Below are 22290 nucleotides of genomic sequence, written 5' to 3'. Positions count from 1 at the left end.
GTCTGTTAGCTAATGAATGACTGGTGTGATTATGTTTAGTTATGGCTGCAGTTATGACATGCTTTCAACATGTTGATACTACTATGTCGCAGTTATAACATGTATTTAGACAGTGTTATAACATGACCATTACCATGACATATGTTTTATATCATGTTTAAGACATGTTAATACCGTGGTTACGTGCTAACATGCAGAGTGGAGACATACAGAGGCTAGCCAGCATTTTAAGAAATACGTGCACATTTTCTTTATTTTTGTCTCACTGTGGAGGTTTTCTGTCCTTATATCTCAAAGATTAAACTTGCCCCCATAATTAAGGCAAACCTTTTACTTATGTGTGTTAGTTTCAGTCAACACAATAAGATTAGGCCTTTAATTAAAGGAATAGTCCAACATTTTGGGAAACAAACACACATTTTCTTTCTTTCTAAGTGTGAAAAAATTTAAAAACTTGCATTGTTTACATCCATGTTTAATGGCTAACTTAGCAGCCTTCCTCTTCACCGCCTTTGCTGGCACATTACTGCATTTTTAAGTGCATTACCACCACCTGTAGATCAGTGGAACAGAGTGAAACCACCGACAGGAGTGTGAATATGTGTCCTCCTGTACACGAGATCAAACAAAAAGTGGATCCAATTGTAAAAACATTGCTCCATAGTGCTGCTAGAGGTCAAAAACTCCACAGGGCACCTTAAGTAGCCTGGTTTTGTCCAAAAAAACCCTTCAAAAACACAGTTACCAACACCTCTAAAGCTCACTAATTAACACTTTGAATCTAATTTCTTTACATGTTTAGATGTTGGAACCAGTGACAGTGTGACAGCTTCATTATGTCTTCACAAGGTACTCTTCCATCCACCTGTTTGTATTCATATTTTGTAATTTGCGCATTAAAGAACTTAAGTGGAAATGCTGAAAATCTGAAAAAAAATCCCCAAATATCACGAAAAAGTTTTTATGCTTGGCTGAGGTGGATAAAAGGAACTGAATGCATCATGACGTACATGAAGCATGTGACTTAACTGTCACTGAAGCTTCCACTGAAGGGACAAAAAACATCAGATCTCCATGGAGCGATGAGGAAACTGTAATTATCCTCAAATTAATACATGAAGCAAACAGAGGTGTTATATTTCCACATGGTTCTCCCTCCTTTGAGCTTTGACTGCTGCTCTTTTAATGACGTCATCTCGTTGTGTCTCTTCTTCCGACTGGAGATTTAGCGCCACAAACTCAACAACCTAACTCTAAATATTCACATAATGTCAGTGGATGGAAACAAGCACTAATTTTGGTTAAATTTTCTCACACTATAGCTGGAGATGCAGCACAGTGAATCAATGAAACTGTTGATATTCATCTCCTCCTCTAACTGTCGGAAAGAAAGCAAAAAAAAAAGCTAATTTCCCAAAAATGTTGAACAATTCTTTTAAGCATTTGGAACCATTTTCACATCTTGAAACTGGTAGATAGAGAAGCTCAGAGATGTTCTGTGTAAAGCTGCTGTTTGCTAAACCTCTGATGTCCACTCACATTGAATAAGATCAGGAAGACTTCAGTGCTTTCTGCATACTACCTGTGTGTACTTTATCAAAGTGTAAAGTTCAAAAGTAGACTCTATACGGTAGTATGCAGGATGAGGGTTTCAAACACAGCCACTGATTTAGTGCTTCCAGCAGGCTCAGGCCAAGAGGGGTGCGTTTGATATACACTCCCCTGCGTTCATGTCCTCACCTGGGATGACAGAGATGGTTTTGAGCGCTCGCAGCACCCTGAACGTCCTTAAGGCTGACACATTACCCAGGTCCACAAACTCAGTCACATATCTGCAACAAGCCGGGAGACAGAGAAGCACAAGAACAGACACACACAGAAGGGTATGACCACACTGAACAAAAAACGAGCCGACACAGAGGGATAGAAAGATGGAGAGTAGTAGAGAGAGACAGAGAGATACAGTAGAGACGGGCCAGGTCGGATGGCAACAGTGGAAGTTCAAGCCAGAGACTCGACTACTGAGAAAGGGGAAATCAGATGGTCGGAGCTGGTCACATGGACGTTAACTGGAGGCAAACTCAACTTAAACCTTCAGATTTTGTAAGTTTTTGTAAGAGTTTCAAACGTCTGGCTACCTCGGCAGTAGCATCAAAACTAACTTCTTTTCTTTTACTTGCTAACATTGTGGGTGTTTTCATGATTTGCGAGGATTTTTTGAGTTGTTTTAATTCAAACTGCAACTAAAGATTATTTTATTTCAGCCAATCAGACAATTTGTGACGTTTGTTTGTCATTTTAACCATATAAAATACAGATCCTTCATGTCTAGGGTGTATGTTTTCATTAATCAAGCAATTGTTTGCTCTGTAAATTGTCTGAAAATAGCTTAAAATGCCCATCGGTATTTCCCAAAGCACAGGTTGACCTCAAAGTTCTTGTATTCAACTGTATTCAGTTTATTGTCTAAGAAAACCAGCAAATCTTCACATTTGAGAAGCTGGAGCCACTGCAGTGTTGGCTTTGCTTTGCTATAAAAATGGCTTATCTGTATAACTGTGAATACATATAACCCCTGAAACCTATTTCTCAACAATATCTATCTTTCTGTCATATCTATAACCGTAATATGACTGGGTTCTTGTTAGCTAGCAACATAGTTAGCCTGCTTTTTAGCCTAAAGCTCTGAACATTCTGCAGCTATAGTTGTTTATAGCATAAAAACTGATGTTTATCTTTGTTCAAAATGTATAGTATAAGTATTAAACACTATTCCTGTAGTGTTGGTAAACAGTTGTTAGCCTACTGTTTGGTAAATTGTGTTAATGCAGTAAAACTGCGCCAACAGTAGCTGTTAGCAGCCAATGTTTAGCTAGTAGAGACGGAAGAATCGCTTTTGAAGGCTCATTTAGCTTAAGTGAAGTTGACATTATTTGCTTACCTTCACATTTTATGCAACTTTTGATGGGTAAACTTAAAAAAATCTGTTTGGTTCAGTTGTAAGGGTCATTGTTTGCTAATCATCCAAATAGACTGCAATTAGCTAATTAGCAAAGTTAAGCTACAAAGTTGAGCTATTGAAGATGGCTTATTGACCAACAGCCTGATCATGTGTACAGTGTTTTTATTCCATCTCCAAAGCCTAAAACAAACTGTGCTGATGTGGCAACATGGACTGACATAGAAAAAGTAAGTTTATAAGTTTATAACACCCAGAACAATAGCAAGAATCCCAACTACAATTGTAAATCAAACATCTCCAGTTAACAATCATGTGTTCAGTTTAGACATCTTACTTTTCCTTCTTTACTGTTTCTTTAATGCAGACCAGGTGATTACACCTGTGACTCCTGATTGGGCAGAAAGTAGGAAGTGGCGGGGGGCTGGTGCTGGTGCTGCAAGACACGGCAGACATGGGACGGACAAGAGAGGACGTTTACGACGACGTTACGATGACGAGTGTTTTGTTTTTTTTTTTCTCTCCCTTGTCGCCCCCTGGTGGTGGTGAGGCCTTACCTGGGATGACTGAGATAGTTTTCAGGGCTCTCAGCACTCTAAAGGTTCTCAGCGCCTGCAGGTTCCCTACTTTGATAAACTCGGTTAACAGCCTGCAGGGGGCAGTGTGGTGGTTTTCAACATACAACAAAAGAAGACAAACATAACAAAGTCTGAAAATAGAAAATACTGTGGTGATTTAAAGGTACCTCCCTGATTTGTTAGAACGCCAACAGTGCACAAAATTCAAAAACGCCTCCACAGTTATGAACCGTGTTGAGTTTTAAAACATGAACAGAGAATTATGAGCACTGTTGGCTGCTATAATACAATCAGGAAGTGTATCTTTACAGATCTGGAAAGGAAAAAAAATAAAGGTATTAAGAAAGAAACCCAAAAGATTCAGAGAAAAATCAAATGCAAGTTTGTCTTTTTCACCATGGTTTCCTATGAACACTATGATCTGTAACTCTATGTTAGAATTTCATATTGTGATGATGAATGCTGAATATTTGATATATTGTGAATTTATTGTCAGCCATAACGAAGGATCGACTAGAGCCAGAACAAAGACATGTTCGATATCATGCTCGACTTCAGCTTGTCATATCCTACGAGAAATAATCAATTACTTAACAGAAATGCCAAAAATATGTGTAAAGTAATTCACACAAAGTCAGTGAGATGTGGTTTAAAAATTCTTCTATTCTAATATGAAGATCTACAAATTTAGATTGTTTTGTTACACATACTGTACTGTAGTGTTTCAAGGTTGGGAAACACCACCACAAACAGTGCTGACAAACGTATATTTACACTGTAAAACTGTCCTGCTCATTACATATTTTGGTTACAATTCTTTTAAATTGCAAATGTCTGATTATATTATGCGTTAAAAATGCATAATTTACATGTTTTAGTGCAGATCAAACAAATTTTTAATGTTTCAATATTCCACACAGCAATACTTATTATACAGTATAAATTACATTATTACAGTCGAATTTACAATTGTTTTGAATATGTAATAAATAGATTTTTTTCTTACATCTGTCATATCAGGATATTACCAGGTTAGAAATGTGTTTTCCTCTGAAACTATAAAGATCTGCAACACTGAAAATGAATTGTATTTCTCATAAATTGGGTGAAACACTAAAGAATAAATACTAAAAATGTTTGGAAATGAAAACTCATGTTCATGTTTCAATAATTTAAGCAAATACAGAGTGTTGAGAGGTAAAATGTGAACAGATTTGCAGAGTTAATGATTCCACTTTCCATTACTTGCTGTAATTACTGTAAATCTAATTTATTTTAGTCACTTCCATGTTGTAATATTATGTAATTTACTATTAATGTTTGTTAGACTTGTTAATAATGAATTCTGGAGTTTGTTAATATAAAGTTGGCTGTAGGAGACATAATATCATCCTGTTGTTACCAGAATAAACAGCTGCTTGGAGCCAAAAATGACGGTTTGTGCCTCATTCATCACAAGAGAAGAAGAAGAAGAAGAAGTACACGACCGCTACAAGGCCACAGTCCGGCCGACAGAACACTGGCTGGCGACGGCGGCCATTTTGGGCCCCCGGTTAGATGGAGTCATCTGATCCCGGGCTGCTAACAGCCCTCCATTACGGCTCATATTTCACTGCCGTTGACTGGCAGGCTGATTGAATTACAGTGGAGGCGGGAGGATGAGGGGGATGGAGGAGGAGGAGGAGGAGGAGGAGGGCCAGAAGAAAGAACCAGCACAGACACAGAAGCAGCAGTCCTGCTAAGTAATATTTTGAATTTTTTACATTTATACTGTTTGTTTTCTATGTTTCCATCAGTCAATCACACTTTTGTCTTTTGTTATTTGGTTTTAAATAGAAGTGTGCAGCTTTCCCCACCTTTCTCTCCACATACAGGTTTAACATCATCATCATTTATTTTGCAAAATGACATTTCTAGATGAGGTTTCATGCCTTCTCAACTGTTTTAAGGTGACATAAGCAGTTTAAAAGATGATTATATGATATATGATAAAAACTGTTTCTCATTTCTGGCTTCCAGGCTTCTATAGGAGAAGAAAACAAAAGATCTTAATCTAAATATTTCATCAGTCTGCAGTCTGTGTTTGGTCAGATGACTTTGTTTTTACAGGTCAAAGGTTGAGAATTGTGTGTGTGAAATGTGTTTAATTATTGCCTGTTTTATTAGTTCTGGTTTTATTAGGCTATAAACAATATGAGAGATGAAGGTTATATTAACCGTGACTGACTGAGCAACATCACGCATCATAATTTCTAAATATTTGGTGGCTATTTCCCAGAAATCCTCTCAAGTGTCGGAGTGGCAGAAATTATATTTGGGTCACTTATTCATATAGGAAAAAAAAATCTCTTTCAGTCTTTCCATGAAACTCTGTTTTAGTCTGAACGCAAAGTGACTTTTTTTTTTGTATAAATTTGACTTTTGTGTTGATTTTGAAGTTTGTTTACTGTTTACATTTGTTTACATCTGTCTTATTATCAGCTTGTCATCTGTGAGGCACTCTGACCTGAACCAAAGGTGATATATCAATAAAGTTTGATTGATTGACAGGGTTGATAACTGCAGCTCAGCATCGTCACGTGTGTAAATTTATAGTTTTTCTCCTCTTTTTCTATCGGACTCATGAAGTTTAATTTTTCGCTAAAGTTGAAATATTTTCAAGGGTGAATTTTGTTTGTTTGTTTGTTGTCCGTCTTTGCATTGACTGTAAATATATTAGCATTGTCTCTAAAAGCCTTTGAAACAGCGCCATCTATCTGTTTTGTGCTGCAATTAAAGAGCACAAAATACTAACTTGAGGCAACGATTATGGTAATCCGAACGTATTAATCACTAAAATGAAAAATCACAAAACTGTTGCAACACTGAGTGAACAAATTATATTATTTCCTGTAATAAAACGTCTTATTTTGAAGGAATGATTTATCAAACATGTTACCTCAAGATGAACAACAGGCTCATCTGTGTTCACTGATGTCTTTGTGTTGACTTTATATGATAATATTTGCAGCATTTACAGTTTTAGAAGACAAAAAACAGCAGATTTCCTTCCCAAATCTGAGTCACTGGCTCACATTAGGAAATGAAGATTAGAGGCTGATAGAAGCTGATAGCCTTCCCAGTGAGGGTCTTAATTTGTTACCGTAATAATCCTGATTATCAGTTAATATATTGATTCATTTATTGATGCTAAATAGATGTAAAAATGTCTTAAATGCTGTGAAAATGTCTGATGTGGAGTCTGGTGCTGCTGGTCTGGCGATGGCAGACATTAACATGTCATTACACCCGCAATATCAGTAACACAGGGGCGGACCGAGTGTGTGTGTGTGTGTGTGTGTGTGTGTGTGTGTGTGTGTGTGTGTGTGTGTGTGTGTGTGTGTGTGTGTGTGTGTGTGTGTGTGTGTGTGTGTGTGCGTGTGTGTGTGTGTGATGCTTGAGGAGGGGAGGTTGATGGACTCTGTTACCATGGGAATCCTGACTCGTTGGGAGGGGAGGAGAGCATCAATCAGACATTTAGTGTGTGTGTGTGTGAGTGTGTGTGTGTGTGTGTGTGTGTGTGTCAGAAGGGGTGTGTCTATTTACCGACCATCACTCTGGTTTTAATAAAGCCCGGGCACAGAGGGGTGATGTGTCAGGGGCGGCGTGTGTGTTGGTAGATGTAAAGGATGTGTGTGTCCATACATGAACAATCATGGGTGCATTTTGTGTGTGTGTGTCTTTGTGTGTGTGTGTGTGTGTGTGTGTGTGTGTGTGTGTGTGTGACCACACATTCACTTAACATGTTCTCCATCCTTGGTGTGTGTGTGTGTGTGTTCAGAGGTGACTTATGTGTCCCTGTCCTGCTAAAGATCCATCTGACCGCAGGACGGCCCTCGGTTCAAGGACACACACCAACTGACAAAGTGTGTGTGTGTGTGTGTGTGTGTGTGTGTGTGTGTGTGTGTCACTCTAAAGCCAAACAAGAGATCAACACTTTGTCACTGAATGATACGAGAACAGATGGAGGGATTTACGAGTGAAAAACTGTGTGCTGCCGTTTACTTTTTCAGGGTGTCCGTGTTCCCTGAATCTGCCTCGTCTACTGTCGGCGACTCACTACGTTTCCCAGAATGCCTTCAGAAACGGCTCAGAGTTCATGAAGCTCACATTTTTAAAAAATTTAAAATATCATTGCTAGTTTTGAGGTCATTTGTAGAAATGTAATGATGTATCTGAGAGAAATCTGTCATCATGCTTCTTGTTTTAAAGTTGTTTTAAATAAATGTTAAATCAGTCGTTTCCACGCTCGATGTCCTTATTCGTTCACTCAGTTTAGTAATAATCTCATATTCCTTAATTTTGCTCCTGAAGTGGATAATGTGTCCTTCAATTACTTCATTCAGTCCCTCAGATAATTATCTTTAGTCATTTGTCTGTATTGTCTCCACATTCACTGCAGATCACTTCAATTTCATACATTCATCTCTGCAAAATCTGCAAAATCTGCAGTATCGTCTACGTATGGTATGTTTAAAGGAAGTTAGAAATAATATGATGTTGTCTTTTAAAAACTCAAATCTCATGTTGTGACATAAACTTGGATTAAATCTAAGCAGACCACAACAAAAGAGGGTCAGAATCTAGTAATTCAACGACACTAATTCCTACTTTGAAGATGTCAATTATGTCATTTAAGGGTATTAACCAACAAAATGAGCTAAAAGCAAGATGCATAAATTAGTAATTATGGGTAATTATTTGTAATTTGAGGGCCAAAATTGGAGAGAAAGATTTATAAAAAAAATCTTTTTGTTAAGCTGGAAAGGTTTTCTTCTGTGTACTTCTGGGTTTATAAACTGGTTTCTGGAGAGTTAAACTGGGCTGATATTAAAAGCAAAGCTGCTTCCACTGCTGTTGTGAAGAAAACTATTTTATTTCATTTTTATTATTGACTGACTTCTTTACTAAAACGACATCAGTTTGTTTGGCTGCGCTGTAAACTGATACAGAGGAAATGTTTGCTGTAGTATTAAATAAATCAACCAGGACTTTAAGTAAGATTAATGCTTTTTGGTTATTTTAACTCATGTGGTCGAGATTATGGAAAATTTTGATTGATTTGATTGACGTCACACATCCAGGACAGGAATATAAACCAGACAGCAGTTCGGTTTTATCCAAAAAGCCGATAAATGATATAAAAACATTCTTCCTAAGCAACAGGCAGCTGCTGGAAACATCTGGATCTTTGTCCAGTTATTCACAGGAAGAAGAAACCGACTCTTGAATCAGACAAAATGTAAAGTCCATCACCAGCAGATGTTCACTTTAAGTGTTTTAATGGTGCATTTGTCCTTTAAGTGAAGCCATTTCTCCCTCCGAGGGTTCGGCGGCGGGTCGTCGGGGTCGGATTATGTAACTCAGCAGACACCATCCGAGGGCACCTTCATCAAGACGTTTCAATTTACCGGGCGACTACGGCAGAGGTGACACCGCTTCATTACGGCGTGAGGTAACCTCCGAGCCGAGCCTCAGGGGTCAACTATTGATCCTATCGGTTCATTCCGATCATTTATCTTCCCGCCGGCGTCCCTCGCCGCACGCCTCCCGCTCCTCGGCTCTCTGATTGATCGCCGCCTGATCGCTAACCAAACCAAAGCGCAGCGATTTTCCATCAGTCAGTCAATTACTGAAGTGGATAGGTCACGCTCTTTCTCTCTCTGAAACAAAACGACAGGTCGCCGGCGGCAGAGTGGGCGTCGGTGACGGCGGTCGAGGGGGAAAAAAAAGGGGGGGGCTCAGATTTGCAGTTTCTGTGTCTTTTTTCTGGCTTAAAATTGGCGGTTTGACAGTTATTTATGTGCTGAGTGAGTTTAAGGAGCCTTGAGCTTCTCAAACCTGTAATTTGGAAAATGCAGGGGTGTCACTGAGAAAAGCACTTTTCACTTTTCTTTCGACAAAAAGACAGTAAAGTCATCTCATTTGTCTGGTGTATCATCCAGACTGTAAATTATTCACTTGTGCCACTTTAGACCTTTTGTTTGTTTTTTTTTATGCACAGTATTATTCTTGTTACCATATTTGCTGTTTTATGCTATTTTTATGTCGAGCTTCTCATTTTTTTAACTGAACTGACACAAATTTTTTTGTAGATATTCGGCTCAGTTTGCTTATATTTCACACTTTACATCTAGAAAATAGAAGGAGACTCATAAATATATATTATAAGCTCATAAGGGGCTGTAAGACAAGTTTATTTATCTATTTATCTGGATCCTCATTAGCTGTTACCAGTTAATTTAATTTAATTGTGAGTTTTTCTGAGGACAGCAGCAACATGTTGCATCACAGCGAGTCATTAAAGGTTCATTCTGGTGGTTTTACAGGTTATTTCCTTTAGACTGTTTTCCAAATGATGCTGTTTTTATCAACTTGTTACTGCTTGTAACTTGTAACTGCCAGAGAGAGAGATTGAGACGGTTCATCCATTTCATATTTCACTACAAAGTTATATTATAGTGTTTGTGGTAAATCAGCAGAAACTAAAATTCTCCTTTGTGGTGCGTTCAAGGACAGTCCGACATCCAGTATTAAAATGATAGCTGCTGAAAAACACTGCATCTCTACTACAGCTGCATGAAGATCACAAAGAGGGCAAAGAGACAAATCACAGACGTCCGACTCTCCATAATTACATTAGGTGTCAAAGCGCCCGAACCTTCATTTGTATCCACAAAATGAACGGTTAATATTTCAGTGGCGCTAATGATTTGAAACAAAAACAGATGAATTTCTTCTTCTTCAGCTGCACCAAAATGTTTTTATCAGAGCAGGTTATTAAAGCTGAGGTGACCTCGGCTTAGACAGAAGAAGAAGGTTGGTTTAGAGAAGCATCAAAAGATCTGCAAACAGCTTCTGAGGAGAAACAAACCACCGCAAACCCCCGAACCCACCACTCAGGACAGAGCCGGGGTTCAGGCTTTTATTCCTACTGAGGTCAGTAAAACATGTCCTGACACTTCTGTCGGTGCTTTGATTACACAACAAAACTGTCCTGTTAAAACTCACAACTTCAGCTTTTATTAACTTCAGTTGAAATGTTACAGTGACATCTTGAAACCTGCAGAGTTGCATCAGCTGATCATCAATCCATCAAGTCAAAACCTTCTTAAGTTCTTAGTAAACTGGCTTCAAACTACTAAAATCAAGTTGCACCATTAAAATAGGCTTAATCAGCATTGGGTGAACTGGTTTGTCAGTGGTTTTATTGTAACAGACGTTCGTTTATATGTAAAAGTTCTGCACTGCAGGTTTAAGTTGATTCATCATGCAGTCTGTGATGCTGCAGCCTGAAGTTTGTGTTCCTCCGGTCGGACGTTCTGTAGTTCAGAGAGTTTTTTTACCTTACTGTGCAAATGTGTCTGAAGTTCACAAACACACTTCTGCTTAGCTGCGTCAATGTTAAAACAGTTTTATGTCGTGAGCCTCAGAGAGAGACGTGCGTTCAGTATTAGAGACAAGCAGCGGTAATCCCATCAACACAACAACAGAGTCGTGACACGCCGCTGCCGCCCCCCCCTCCCCCCTCCCCGCACCCCTCTCCACGCCGCTGCTGCTGCTCTCAGCGTCTCTTTTCAACTCACTCGCTGATTAATTCCCGTCACTTCTACTTTGCAGAGAACAGAGTTTTTCACATTAAAAGCCTCCCGGTGATTGAAAAAAAAAAGCATAATCACTCTGCTAAGCTTTTAATGTGAAACATTGAAAGGAAGCATTAATTATAGCGTGACGTCAAAGATGCTTTAAATCAGTGAAATGGAAACTTTCACTCAGATGTTTTTTGGGGGACATTTCCTCAACTTTTATTCTAGTTTACTTTACTTTATTCTCTATTTTATTTCATTTTACTCCTTTTAATTTTATTTTTATGTCTTTGTATTGTAAAATCTGTGCAGATTCATGTTTATCTGTTATTCTGCAACAGTTTCTATATATATATTTTTAAAGAGGACATCCAGATCTTCCCTTTTTTAACAGTGTATTAAGAGTGTTTTACTTTCTATTTATTTATTTTGTCTTTTCTCTTGTTTTTTTGGACCTGACATTTATATAAAGTCTGTAGAAAAGTTCTGCTTTTCAACAGAGAAACTGAAAGCAGCCGGTCATTATTTAAAATACAGACTTTTATGAGAGAATTTGCAGCGTTCAGACTTATTTTGATATAAGTTGGACTTTAGATGCATCATTATAAGTGACATCATCACTCTCGCTGTTAAAGCGTTCGGTCATCACGGTCGCATTGATTGAAAACGTTGCACTGTGCAGTCAGTGTGGAAGAAATGTGAGTCAGAACAGACTCACAGCAGGAAAAAATGAAGCTTGTGCTGTTTGTGCCCGCTTTGCTCGGAGCAGGATTCTAGCGGGGAGTCTGAGAAAGAAAAACTTATCAGCAGAATTATACTGAACTTTTATGAGTGATGATAATTTTTTTCAAAAGGCCTGCAGGCTAAAATATGAATGTTGTGGTTAAATCACTGCAGAGACTCAAACAACATGTTAGTGACAAACTGGTGGTTCAGTCTGAAAGATGATATGTTGCCCAGCAAATGTTTCCAGTTTGGTGTCAATATGATGATTTATTTATGTATATTTACAGTATTTTACTATAATAATGTTGCTGTAGGTGAAAAGTTTATATGTACATATGTTACTGTAAACTGAAGGATTATAGAAAATATGTTTATAGTTCTTAAATGATCCTCTGACTGACCAATGAGAAGGATTTATTATCATAAGGATTTATTATCATAAGGATTTATTATTATAAGGATTTATTATCATAAGGATTTTTATTATAAGGATTTTTATTATAAGTTATTATTATTAAGTTTTTCTTCAACTGGTTTGGTGGAAGTGACGCTAAAAGAAACTCAACAGAAAATACTTTGTTTACTTGGTTTTAGATAAAATGTAACTTTTAGATTCATTTAGGTCTTGATGAACTTTATTACACACAAACAACAATAAAACATGCAAAATAAGAGGAAAAGAAAAACTTAAAGGTCTTTTCTTTTACCTAAGAATAATTTATCTTAGCTAAAAACCATCTATAAAATGATTATCACGTATTTCCCTCCACAATATAACAGCTGATTAAACTAGAAACATGAACAGTGTAATTTTTTGTTTGTTTGTTTGTTTGTTTTTTTGTCTGCTATTACGTGTTTTCATCTTCTAATATGGAATAAAATGGGTTCAGATTTATTTTTGAGTGTAATGACTCTTTAATTGCGTGTTTCTCAGAGTTAACGAACGTCTTATAAATCTGTCCTCCATCTTTAATCGAAGCACAACCGCTAACTGCAGGTAAAAGTTCATCTCTGCTACGCAAACTGCTGCCGTTCATGGAGATCAGCATGTTTGGGGAAGAATTATTGTTCATATATGTTTGGATGTTTATTGGAAACAGGCGTTAAAATGTGTGAATACTGTGTGTGTGTTTCACTCACGCCATGACGATGACGCTGAAGTCGAGCCAGTTCCAGGGGTCCCTCAGGAAGGTGAAGGGTCCTACACAGAAACCCCTCGCCAAGATCTTTATGAGAGACTCGAACGTGTAGATACCTGTGAAGGTGTACCTGAGAGAGAGAGAGGAGGAGGAGGAGGAGGAAGAAGAAGAGAAAGTCAGGACATGGAGGGAAGAAGAAGAGGTGAAAATGACAGGAAGAGAGATTTTAGAGAGAGGAAGGGAGGAAGGATGAAGGAAGACAAGAGGGATGAAATGTAAAGCAAAAACAGAAAGATGGAAAGAAGGAAGAGGAGGGTCAGGTGAAGAAGGGCAAGTAAGGATACAGGAAGAAGGAACGGATGAATAAAGAAAAGAGAGGAAGAGGAGGAGAGGATGAATATTCATATAAACAGCCTCGACTCTCCGCAAAACATCCTTCACTTATTTATTTTGTCCTCAGAAAGAAGTTTGAGCAGCTGGAAGCCAAAGATGAGAGATGTTAAAGGTTCAGTTCAACATATTCTATCAGTTAGACCTCAGAGTTACTGGCAGGGCTGGATTAACCTCCTCTGTGGTCCCTTGTTGACCTCCACTACACATGGTAGTCCTCTAGATATGAAATGATTAGATTATTAACTGATTGAAATTAATCTACAACTATTTAAGTCATTTTTTTAAGCAAAAATGCCAAAAATTCTCTGTCAGCAGCTTCTCACATGTGAATATTTGCTGGTTTTTCAGTTTTCCATCATAAACATCTCTGTTTCTGACTGTTGATCAGACAAATAAAGACATCTGAACATGTTCACTGGCTTCAGGGAATAATGGTCAACATCATCTTCTGACATTTTATATACTCAACAACCGATGGATCATAAAAGAAGCCTTACAGCACTGCTATGATGGAATAATACGACCTGTCCCTCAGTTTTCTGTGTGCAGTTTGATTTTTTGAAAACAACAACTTGACTAGAAATGAGCTCAATATAAACTAAAACCATTAAAGTCTTAGAGTCTCTCTTCAAGACCAGGAGCACTAGACGGAGGATGGAGGACCTGTCACAGCTCATGATATGGAGGAAACGTTGGTTATTGGCAGCGTCTTTGGGGGAAAGTGAAGGAGTTTTTTGTTTTTAATGCTCCTAATTTTCATTGAGAACAACTTTTCTATGAAGTATTCATCTTTAAGTCTCACTGCGTCGCTGTTGCAGGCGTATTCAGGCGAACAGATAATATTCATAAGTATGTTTTAATCTAATTAGCCCGCCATGTTGCACCGCCATGTTTCTACAGTAGCCCAGAACAGACAAACCAAACACTGGCTCTAGAGAGGACCTTTTGCGTTTTTCCTGAGTTTCACGGCCACCGTAGGTTCTCCTACATGCTTGGAAGGTGACTGGTCCTTTAATAAGAATCCAGTGAGCTCACCAACAACCAGTTAAACAATCCAGTAACACCAGAGATGATGGTTTGTACAACTCGTCTAAACTGGGACTGATTAACTCTCAGCAGTCTGTCAGAATTATTCTTCAGAGAGAAATTTGTTTTGGTTGTTCATTAATAAAAAAAAACAACTGAATAAATAATTAAATAAAAACTGATTTCACAGCCAGTAAAATTGGCTTTAAGTGTAGAATTACCCCTTTAAATATGAACATTTGTTTGTTCAAAAAACAAACAAACAAACAAAAGCAAATCAATATTTAATGTAGTTTCATATGAAATTTGTGATACAGATTACGCAATATCTCAAATATTTGTTTATAAAATCTATCTATCTACTGTTGTTTATTGGTGAATATTTTATTTGACTTGATAAACTGTGTTCAGTAAAAGTTGCTCTCAGCAGTTTTATGAATCACCATCAAAGAAAATTCTTAGCAGGAAACTTTTTTTGGCGCCATTTGATGACTCAAGTGAAACGGAGGTTGGAGTTTCCTCCATTTGAACAGGATTTTAATCCGGTCCAGAGCTCCTGTGTGACTCATCTTTCACTCAATAATAATAATAATTCCAGCTGCATTGAGCGACTGTTTTTCACTGAACTCGCTGCTCCTCCTGTCATTTAAATCCCGTCCGGAGCGACATCCTTGTTTTTTTTTTAAGGTGGATCTCTGAGTTTTATCCTTCTACTAAAAAATGTTTTGGCTAATCTGACAGATGAAAAACATGCTAACACCAACATAGAGGCCTACTGGGAACCAATATGACAACAGAAAGAGAGCGAGACCCATTAAAGCTCATCAAAGCTATAGACAAGTACTGCTGCTCTCTCTTCAGACACATTTTGGCAAATAGTCTCCATTAAAATTAGTTTCATGTCTCAATCTTCATCTCCGTAGCGCCCCCACACCTTCCTCTGTTATGTTAATCTCATCCCATTAGAGTTTCAAACGTCCCCAGTTCACGTCCGACCTTTGCTGCATGTAAGTAACAGTTTTTCTATCAGCTCTCTGCTGTAATCTGTCCAAAACTGCGTTTTTTAACTGACAGTATGAGGCCAAAAGTTTAGCCGACTGGAGAGCTGAAGGTTCTTATTGTTAAACTGCTTTGTTCACCTTTTGATTTTACCATTGCCTGCAAAATGCTCAACAATTTTCTGTGATTGATTTATTCCAGTCCAGCTGTTTATTCCAAATGTCTTCAACCTCCACTACGGGGCATTAACCCAGCAGACCAGTGAGTGTACTGACATTTACTCAAAGTGCTGCATTTAACAGCAGTTAGACTCCAAAATGTGTTTTTTTCTTCTGAGTTAAAGACACAAAAACACACAACACAGAAAGACAGACAGTTTCCAGGTGTACTTACTCTACGTATTTGGCCCAGTACGCCGGCTCCGACATGGCCATGAAGCAACAGTTGGTCAGGATGGTGCACATGATGAATAAACTGAATAATGTGAGCAGGTTAAGGAATAAGATCATCATAAACACACCTGTAGCAACAACACATCTATACAGTGCAGGTACGTGACGATAAAAACATTTTAACTGTTTTCACTGCCTGCCTGCTGTGTCTGCTGGTGGGAAGCCAGTGAGGGATCACACCTTCGTAGCTGTAAGATACGACACTATAAAACACTGTAAGACACAAAAAACATTACTGGAAAGCTGGTAAGTAGAGATGTGCAGAGAGCCCAGTATTTTATTTCTATCTGTATTTGTTGAGGCAGCAAAATTATTTGTATTTGTATTCGAATAAAAGTGGAAAGAGGCTTAAAAATCCTGTTTTTGTTTTTATTACGCTTTTAATTTTAGAAAATATAAATGTTACAATAAGTGTTCCCTTGGGAGCGCTTCATTTGTGTCAGTAGTTCAGCTTTATCTCTGGGGAACTCCCCCAACTCCGGGACTGATGTCCAAATTAGGAAATGTGCGTCATGTAGCAGGTGGATGTGACTCCCCTTGTTGAGACCTGCTGATAGACGTCACAGCGGAGCAGAGGAGAGACACTGAGTGATGTAACCGACCTGCGCGCTGGTATTTAACATGTTTTTTTTTTCTTCCCGCAAACAAATCATAATAACAAATAAAATATTTGTATGAAACAAATATTTGTAAAAACCCAACTATTTGTGCTTTGCCGAATAACGTATTTGTATTCGGGCACACCCCTACTGGAAAGCTGGTAAAGCTACATTTTTTCAGGTGTTTCAGCCGTCACACATGTAATTACAGCACCAGCCTACTGTAGATCACATGTGCAGCTGTGTTAATATACGTCTATATAATAAAACAAATCAAGGACTTGAATCAAGAGACGGAAACCCCCTTTTTTTAACTTATTGTTTTCTTTTTTAAATTGTAGAAGTTTGCAAAAACATAACTGACAAGAAATTGGAAAAAAAATAAACATAAGATGAATTAATAAAAAGTGGATTCCTACAGAATATTGTTAAACAAACATTTATTTCCCAGTTTAATTCATTTTATTTCATTTTTTCTCTGCAATTTCAGTCTACAGGTTGATATTTTCCATTTCATACACCGCCTGTAGTCTGTTTTTCTTTCTATAATCAGTAGATATGATTGTCTACAGGTTCACTCCCAATACTGCACTGTTGGCAAGAAAATCTATTATTTATGAGATAAAAAAAAAAAAAAAAAATCACTAAAACTGTCATAAGAGTCAGAAATTTGACCTGCAATAACCTGAAATCTGTAAATAGTTTTCATAGTTTGTCAGGTAGCAGGTAGGTGGAGTTTAGCATAGAGGACAATGTGTTCCAGATAGAGAAACAGTCCATTCATTGCACTTTTCTGTGGATAAGAGCAGCAAGTCAAATGTAAAATGGAAATATGTTCATTGTAACTGAAGCTTTTATGACTTGTTCTCTCACTGTGAGTCTCTCTGGAGATTGTCAGCTTAACGCCTGAAATTTAAATGTATAAACGTCTCTTTTTTTTTTTTTTTTTTGCTGCCATGTGTGTACTGACTACATGCCAAAGTGATTTTTACACAAGCTTTTTTTTTGAAATACCTTTCACTGATTTCCCATTAGTGCTAAATAAAGACGAAGTGAACTGAAAGGCTGCGTACGGAGCGAGCATGTGTGTTTCACCGCTCCCTTCCTGCTGATGCCTGCCACATTCAATACAGCAAATTAATATGCCATTAACAGCACCGATGGGAGAAAAAAAAAGGGGGGGGGGGCCTGCTCTTGTCTAATCATCATATAATGGGGAAGCAGTAACTTTCCAAACTGTCAGAAGCCAGCGAATACATGTTAAATATCACCTTCACCTGCCTCGTTCGGCACGCTACACGCGACGAGGTGGGAGAGAGACTTTGTGCAACGTGGCTCAGCTGTCAATCACGGCTATAAATGAATCATAATTATTGTAATTTGGCAGAAGGAACATACTCCCTGTGTGAAAGCGGCCCAAACTCTGAGCTGAAAAAGTTGTCTGAGCGGCGGGGTAATTGTTGATTGAGTGCCGGCTGTAATGATGTTGCTGGAGCGCGGTGGCAGGCGGCGAGATAATACGGTTACAGATTGACAAACAACGCAAATGTCCCCCCGCCGCCGCCACCGCAGAGCCAGGAGCTAATTACGCCGTAATGATAGCCCTGCTGTTATGGACCTCCCAGGCCACCGTACCGGTAATGTCATTACACCTCCCACATCCACCTTTTTCTCCTTCTTTCCACATTTGTGTTTCTCCTTCATTCTCTCTTCTTCCTCACATCCTTCCTCTCGGTCTTTCTGTCATTGTTTAATGAGAACGACGTACTCTCAGCTTTAGTCATTAAAGATCAAACCATTTCAACTTTAACCCTCTAATTTCCCCCTTTAATCAATCTGTATCTATCAATAATCTAAAACTACTAGAAGTTTCAACTTGAAACTGTTTGGTTTAGTTTTTGCTTAAAAATATATTATTAGTAATCAGCCAATCAGCTTCTATCTTATTGATAACTTCCTGTTTTGCTGAGTCTTGGAGATGCCGAGCAACCTTCCTCACTCCTTCCTCTCTCCTTCCTCACTCCTTCTTCACTCCTTCCTCACTCCTTCCTCACTCCTTCCTCACTCCTTCCTCACTCCTTCCTCACTCCTTCTTCACTCCTTCCTCTCTCCTTCCTCACTCCTTCCTCTCTCCCTCCTCACTCCTTCCTCTCTCCTTCTTCACTCCTTCTTCTCTCCTTCTTCTCTCCTTCCTCACTCCTTCCTCACTCCTTCTTCACTCCTTCCTCTCTCCTTCCTCACTCCTTCCTCACTCCTTCCTCTCTCCTTCCTCTCTCCTTCTTCACTCCTTCTTCTCTCCTTCTTCTCTCCTTCCTCACTCCTTCCTCACTCCTTCTTCACTCCTTCCTCACTCCTTCCTCTCTCCTTCTTCACTCCTTCTTCTCTCCTTCTTCTCGCCTTCCTCACTCCTTCCTCTCTCCTTCCTCACTCCTTCCTCACTCCTTCTTCACTCCTTCTTCTCTCCCTCTTCTCTCCTTCCGCACTCTTCCTCACTCTTCCTCACTCTTCCTCACTCCTTCCTAACTCCCTCTTCACTCCTTCCTCACTCTTCCTCACTCTCTCCTCTCTCCTCACTCCTTCCTAATGTTAATTAATGTCTGCGAGTTATTTCTGTATATATATATCAGAGTTATATATATATAGTATACATATATACATATATATATATATACATATATACATATATACATATATATATATATATATATATATCTACATACAGTACCAGTGAAAAGTTTGAACATACTTTCATTGAAGAGAGAAGAACGGTGAGTCCAAACTGTTGACTGGTCCTGTTTATATTTAATACTTATATATTATAACTAATTGTCTTCTACCTCTTGCAATTGTCCTAAATGTTGTTTATGTTTGAGTTTCTCACTTGAAAGCTCTTTATGCTTACTGCTTGAAAACTGCTCTATAAATAAACGTATTATTAAGTGACATCACTCGAAGTGATTGATCAGATTTCACAGCAGCTCCCTCTGGAGCCACAAAAGGCTTAATACTGCTTCTTACACAGAGAACGACTGGAAACACAAAATCACTGCAGTTCATCCTTAAAGTCTCATCTTATGATTGATCTGTTAAAAGAAAATCCCACAAGTCTTATTTATGAGCCACATACTTGCCCACAACAACAACAACAACAACAACAACCTACACTGAACCGGAACATCCTGTTCTATCATGAAAACAGATCAAACCACAGTTAACATGTGACTACTTCACATGGCAGCAGCAGAAACCAGCACTGAGCTCCTCTCAGCTTGTTTTTAAACAATATTAACACAGTTTTAAATGAAAAATGTTCAAGTGTGTCATTTTAACAGCTGGAAAGTCTCACAAATGACGTGCAGTTTGCTTAGACGACACCAAAGGACTTGAGACTTGCAAACACTGTGTTTTACCTTGTGCTAATATAAAATTAATGCAACATGATTTAAAGCTACTGGATGTGACATTAAAGCTCACATACAGACGAACCATCACTGTAGTACTAATGCACTAATTTTTGTAAGACGATCTCACTGTTTGCATGTTTTTAAGCAGTTATATATTGAAAATATAGTCATCAAATGCCATTAAAATACAGATTATAATCTACTAAACATCACTGTTAAAAAGCCAGTGAATTCTTTTTTACACAGTTTAAATGAAAACACTTCAGACACACAGCTGGTTGTTGCAGTGCAGCTTTGGGGTCCCACAGCAAAGCCTCATGGGACACAAAACCAAAAATCCCTCTGAGCAAAGCCCAGTGGGATATGTAGTCCAAACAGTCTGTGTTTGGCGTTTAAACTGAGAAAACAGCAAAAACACAATCTGCAACTAAATGAACTGTGTGTGTGTGTGTGTGCGTGTGTGTGTGTGTGTGTGTGTGTGTGTGTGTCCGCCTCACACCACAGCTTGTCACTGTGGCGCCACCATGGTCGGGCCGCAATCCAGAACACACTTGATCAAAAAACACTGACACACAAACACACACACACACACATACTATAAGTCTACTCCATCACCACGAGTTGTAGGGACACCCCCCCACACACAACACACTCACACACACACACACATACACACATACACACCCAGCACATCAGCATCACCACACCTCCGTTGCAGACCTCTTCACCTACTTATCCCCCTGACAACAGCGGCGTGTCCGCCGGCGCGACATCTCTCAACACCAGTAGCCACCTCCCACGGTAAAAATAGAGGAGTGTGAGGTGAGGTGATGGGGGTTTGTTGAGTTTTGGGTGTGAAGTAATATCTGTCATGTTGGCGTGGCGTCTGGAGCTCGCGGCGTGTGGGAAAGGGACTGACGGCAGGCCGAAATCCCACAGCTGGAGGTAATCCAACCATCATCCAAAATCACATGTTTTCCTTGTTATGTTAAGTTAAACTAATGTTTTCACATATTTTTAGGCCAGTTGAGTTATAATGAGAAAAAATATAAAATGCAATGCTTTTGTTTTTGCTACAAATTTCACAAGATGAAGTAAACACTGACAGATGTCTTTCTATACACTCTATAAATGTAATTACTTCAGATTTTGCACAAAACGTTGAGTGTTAAGTTTAAACTGTCCCTCATTTAAGGTTAGGGTTAACCTCACCCTAACCCTAACCTTAACCCTCCCTAACCCTAACCCTAACCCTCCCTAACCCTGTAAAAAAAGAATCTTACATCTGCAAAACTTTATATCCTTTAGTTGTCTCATGACAGTTAAAATTATTTCTTTTTTAAGGTATTTTATTTTCAAACATTTTAATTATTTATACAGTAGGTTAGACTAGTTATATTCAGATGCATCGTAATGTGTTGCAAAATATATTTCATATTTTTTAAATGTGTGTGTCTGTGATGTCAGACTTGTTTTTAGGAGTATTAAGTCTTAACATTAAGTTTCTTTTAGCTCTGTTTTTACTCTCTACCAACTCCTGAGGGAAATATCTGGCTCTTTAGCTGCTAAATGCTCCACTATGTTCACCAGCTAGTCTACAGCTAACTGTGTCTGTTTGGTGCTGAGCAGGTAGTGTACAGCAGCTTTTTACAGCTTTTCCTCTGAAAACGACGCTATGAGAGACGCTGAGAGTGAACCAGAACAGTAAAGTTGCAGCCGGACAGATAAACAATGAGCTGAAACTCACTATAAAGCTCCGTAAAGCCGAGAGGAGCTGCAGAGTCACTGATAATTCTCTGTAGGTTCATCACTACGAGCCAAACACATTACACACTGACAGATCAGACTGTGGAGTTATAAAAAATATTGATTATATCGATTATAGCCACTTTAAAGACAAAATGAAATAGGAAAACAAACTGGGAAAACAATTTGGAAGCAGCAGCTCCTCACTTAACGAGAAAGATGAAGCCGGCAGTGTTAATGTATGTATCCACTGTCTGAAAAGGGTTTCAGATTTTGGCCCAACCTCCCATGCACTGTGTGTATATATGTGTGTGTGTGTGTGTGTGTGTGTATGTGTGTGTGTGTGTGTGTGTGTGTGAGAGAGAGAGAGAGAGAGAGCAGAAACCACCTTGATGAAGGCTGGGTAATATTTACTGGTCATGTTTATGGCTCTGCAGACAGCTCAGGATGATATCTGGCTTAGAAATACAACCAACAAGACGAGCTCTCTGATTCAAACACACACACACACACACACACACACACACACACACACACACACACACAAAGAGTCACTGTTATTCCTTTACGTGTGTCTGGAAAGCGTCCAGCTGTAGGATCCAGTATAAACTCTTCACTTTCAGAGAGGATTCAGGAGGTAAAGA

The 22290-nt window shown here is 38.7% G+C and overlaps 1 protein-coding gene across 2 annotated transcripts in view; it reads right to left on the bottom strand.

The window, feature by feature from the left end:
- LOC122972222 (sodium channel protein type 4 subunit alpha-like) overlaps positions 1 to 22290 on the bottom strand; it is a 245265-nt gene that overhangs the window by 158112 nt on the left and 64863 nt on the right. Inside the window, exons 5-7 of one of the 2 annotated variants that reach the window (XM_044339139.1) lie at positions 15839 to 15928; positions 13029 to 13157; positions 1741 to 1832 (exon numbers count right to left, since the gene is read on the bottom strand). In XM_044339139.1, coding sequence (XP_044195074.1) covers positions 1741 to 1832; positions 13029 to 13157; positions 15839 to 15928 — 311 coding nt within the window. Of the gene's footprint in view, positions 1 to 1740; positions 1833 to 3516; positions 5073 to 13028; positions 13158 to 15838; positions 15929 to 22290 lie in introns of those variants that run through there. The other variant, XM_044339140.1, reaches the window with a different exon arrangement.

Source organism: Thunnus albacares, chromosome 21 (assembly GCF_914725855.1).
Source record: "Thunnus albacares chromosome 21, fThuAlb1.1, whole genome shotgun sequence".
Classification (NCBI taxonomy): domain Eukaryota; kingdom Metazoa; phylum Chordata; class Actinopteri; order Scombriformes; family Scombridae; genus Thunnus; species Thunnus albacares.
Note: the sequence above shows the minus strand (reverse complement) of the source record. Positions and strands in the feature narration are given on the sequence as shown.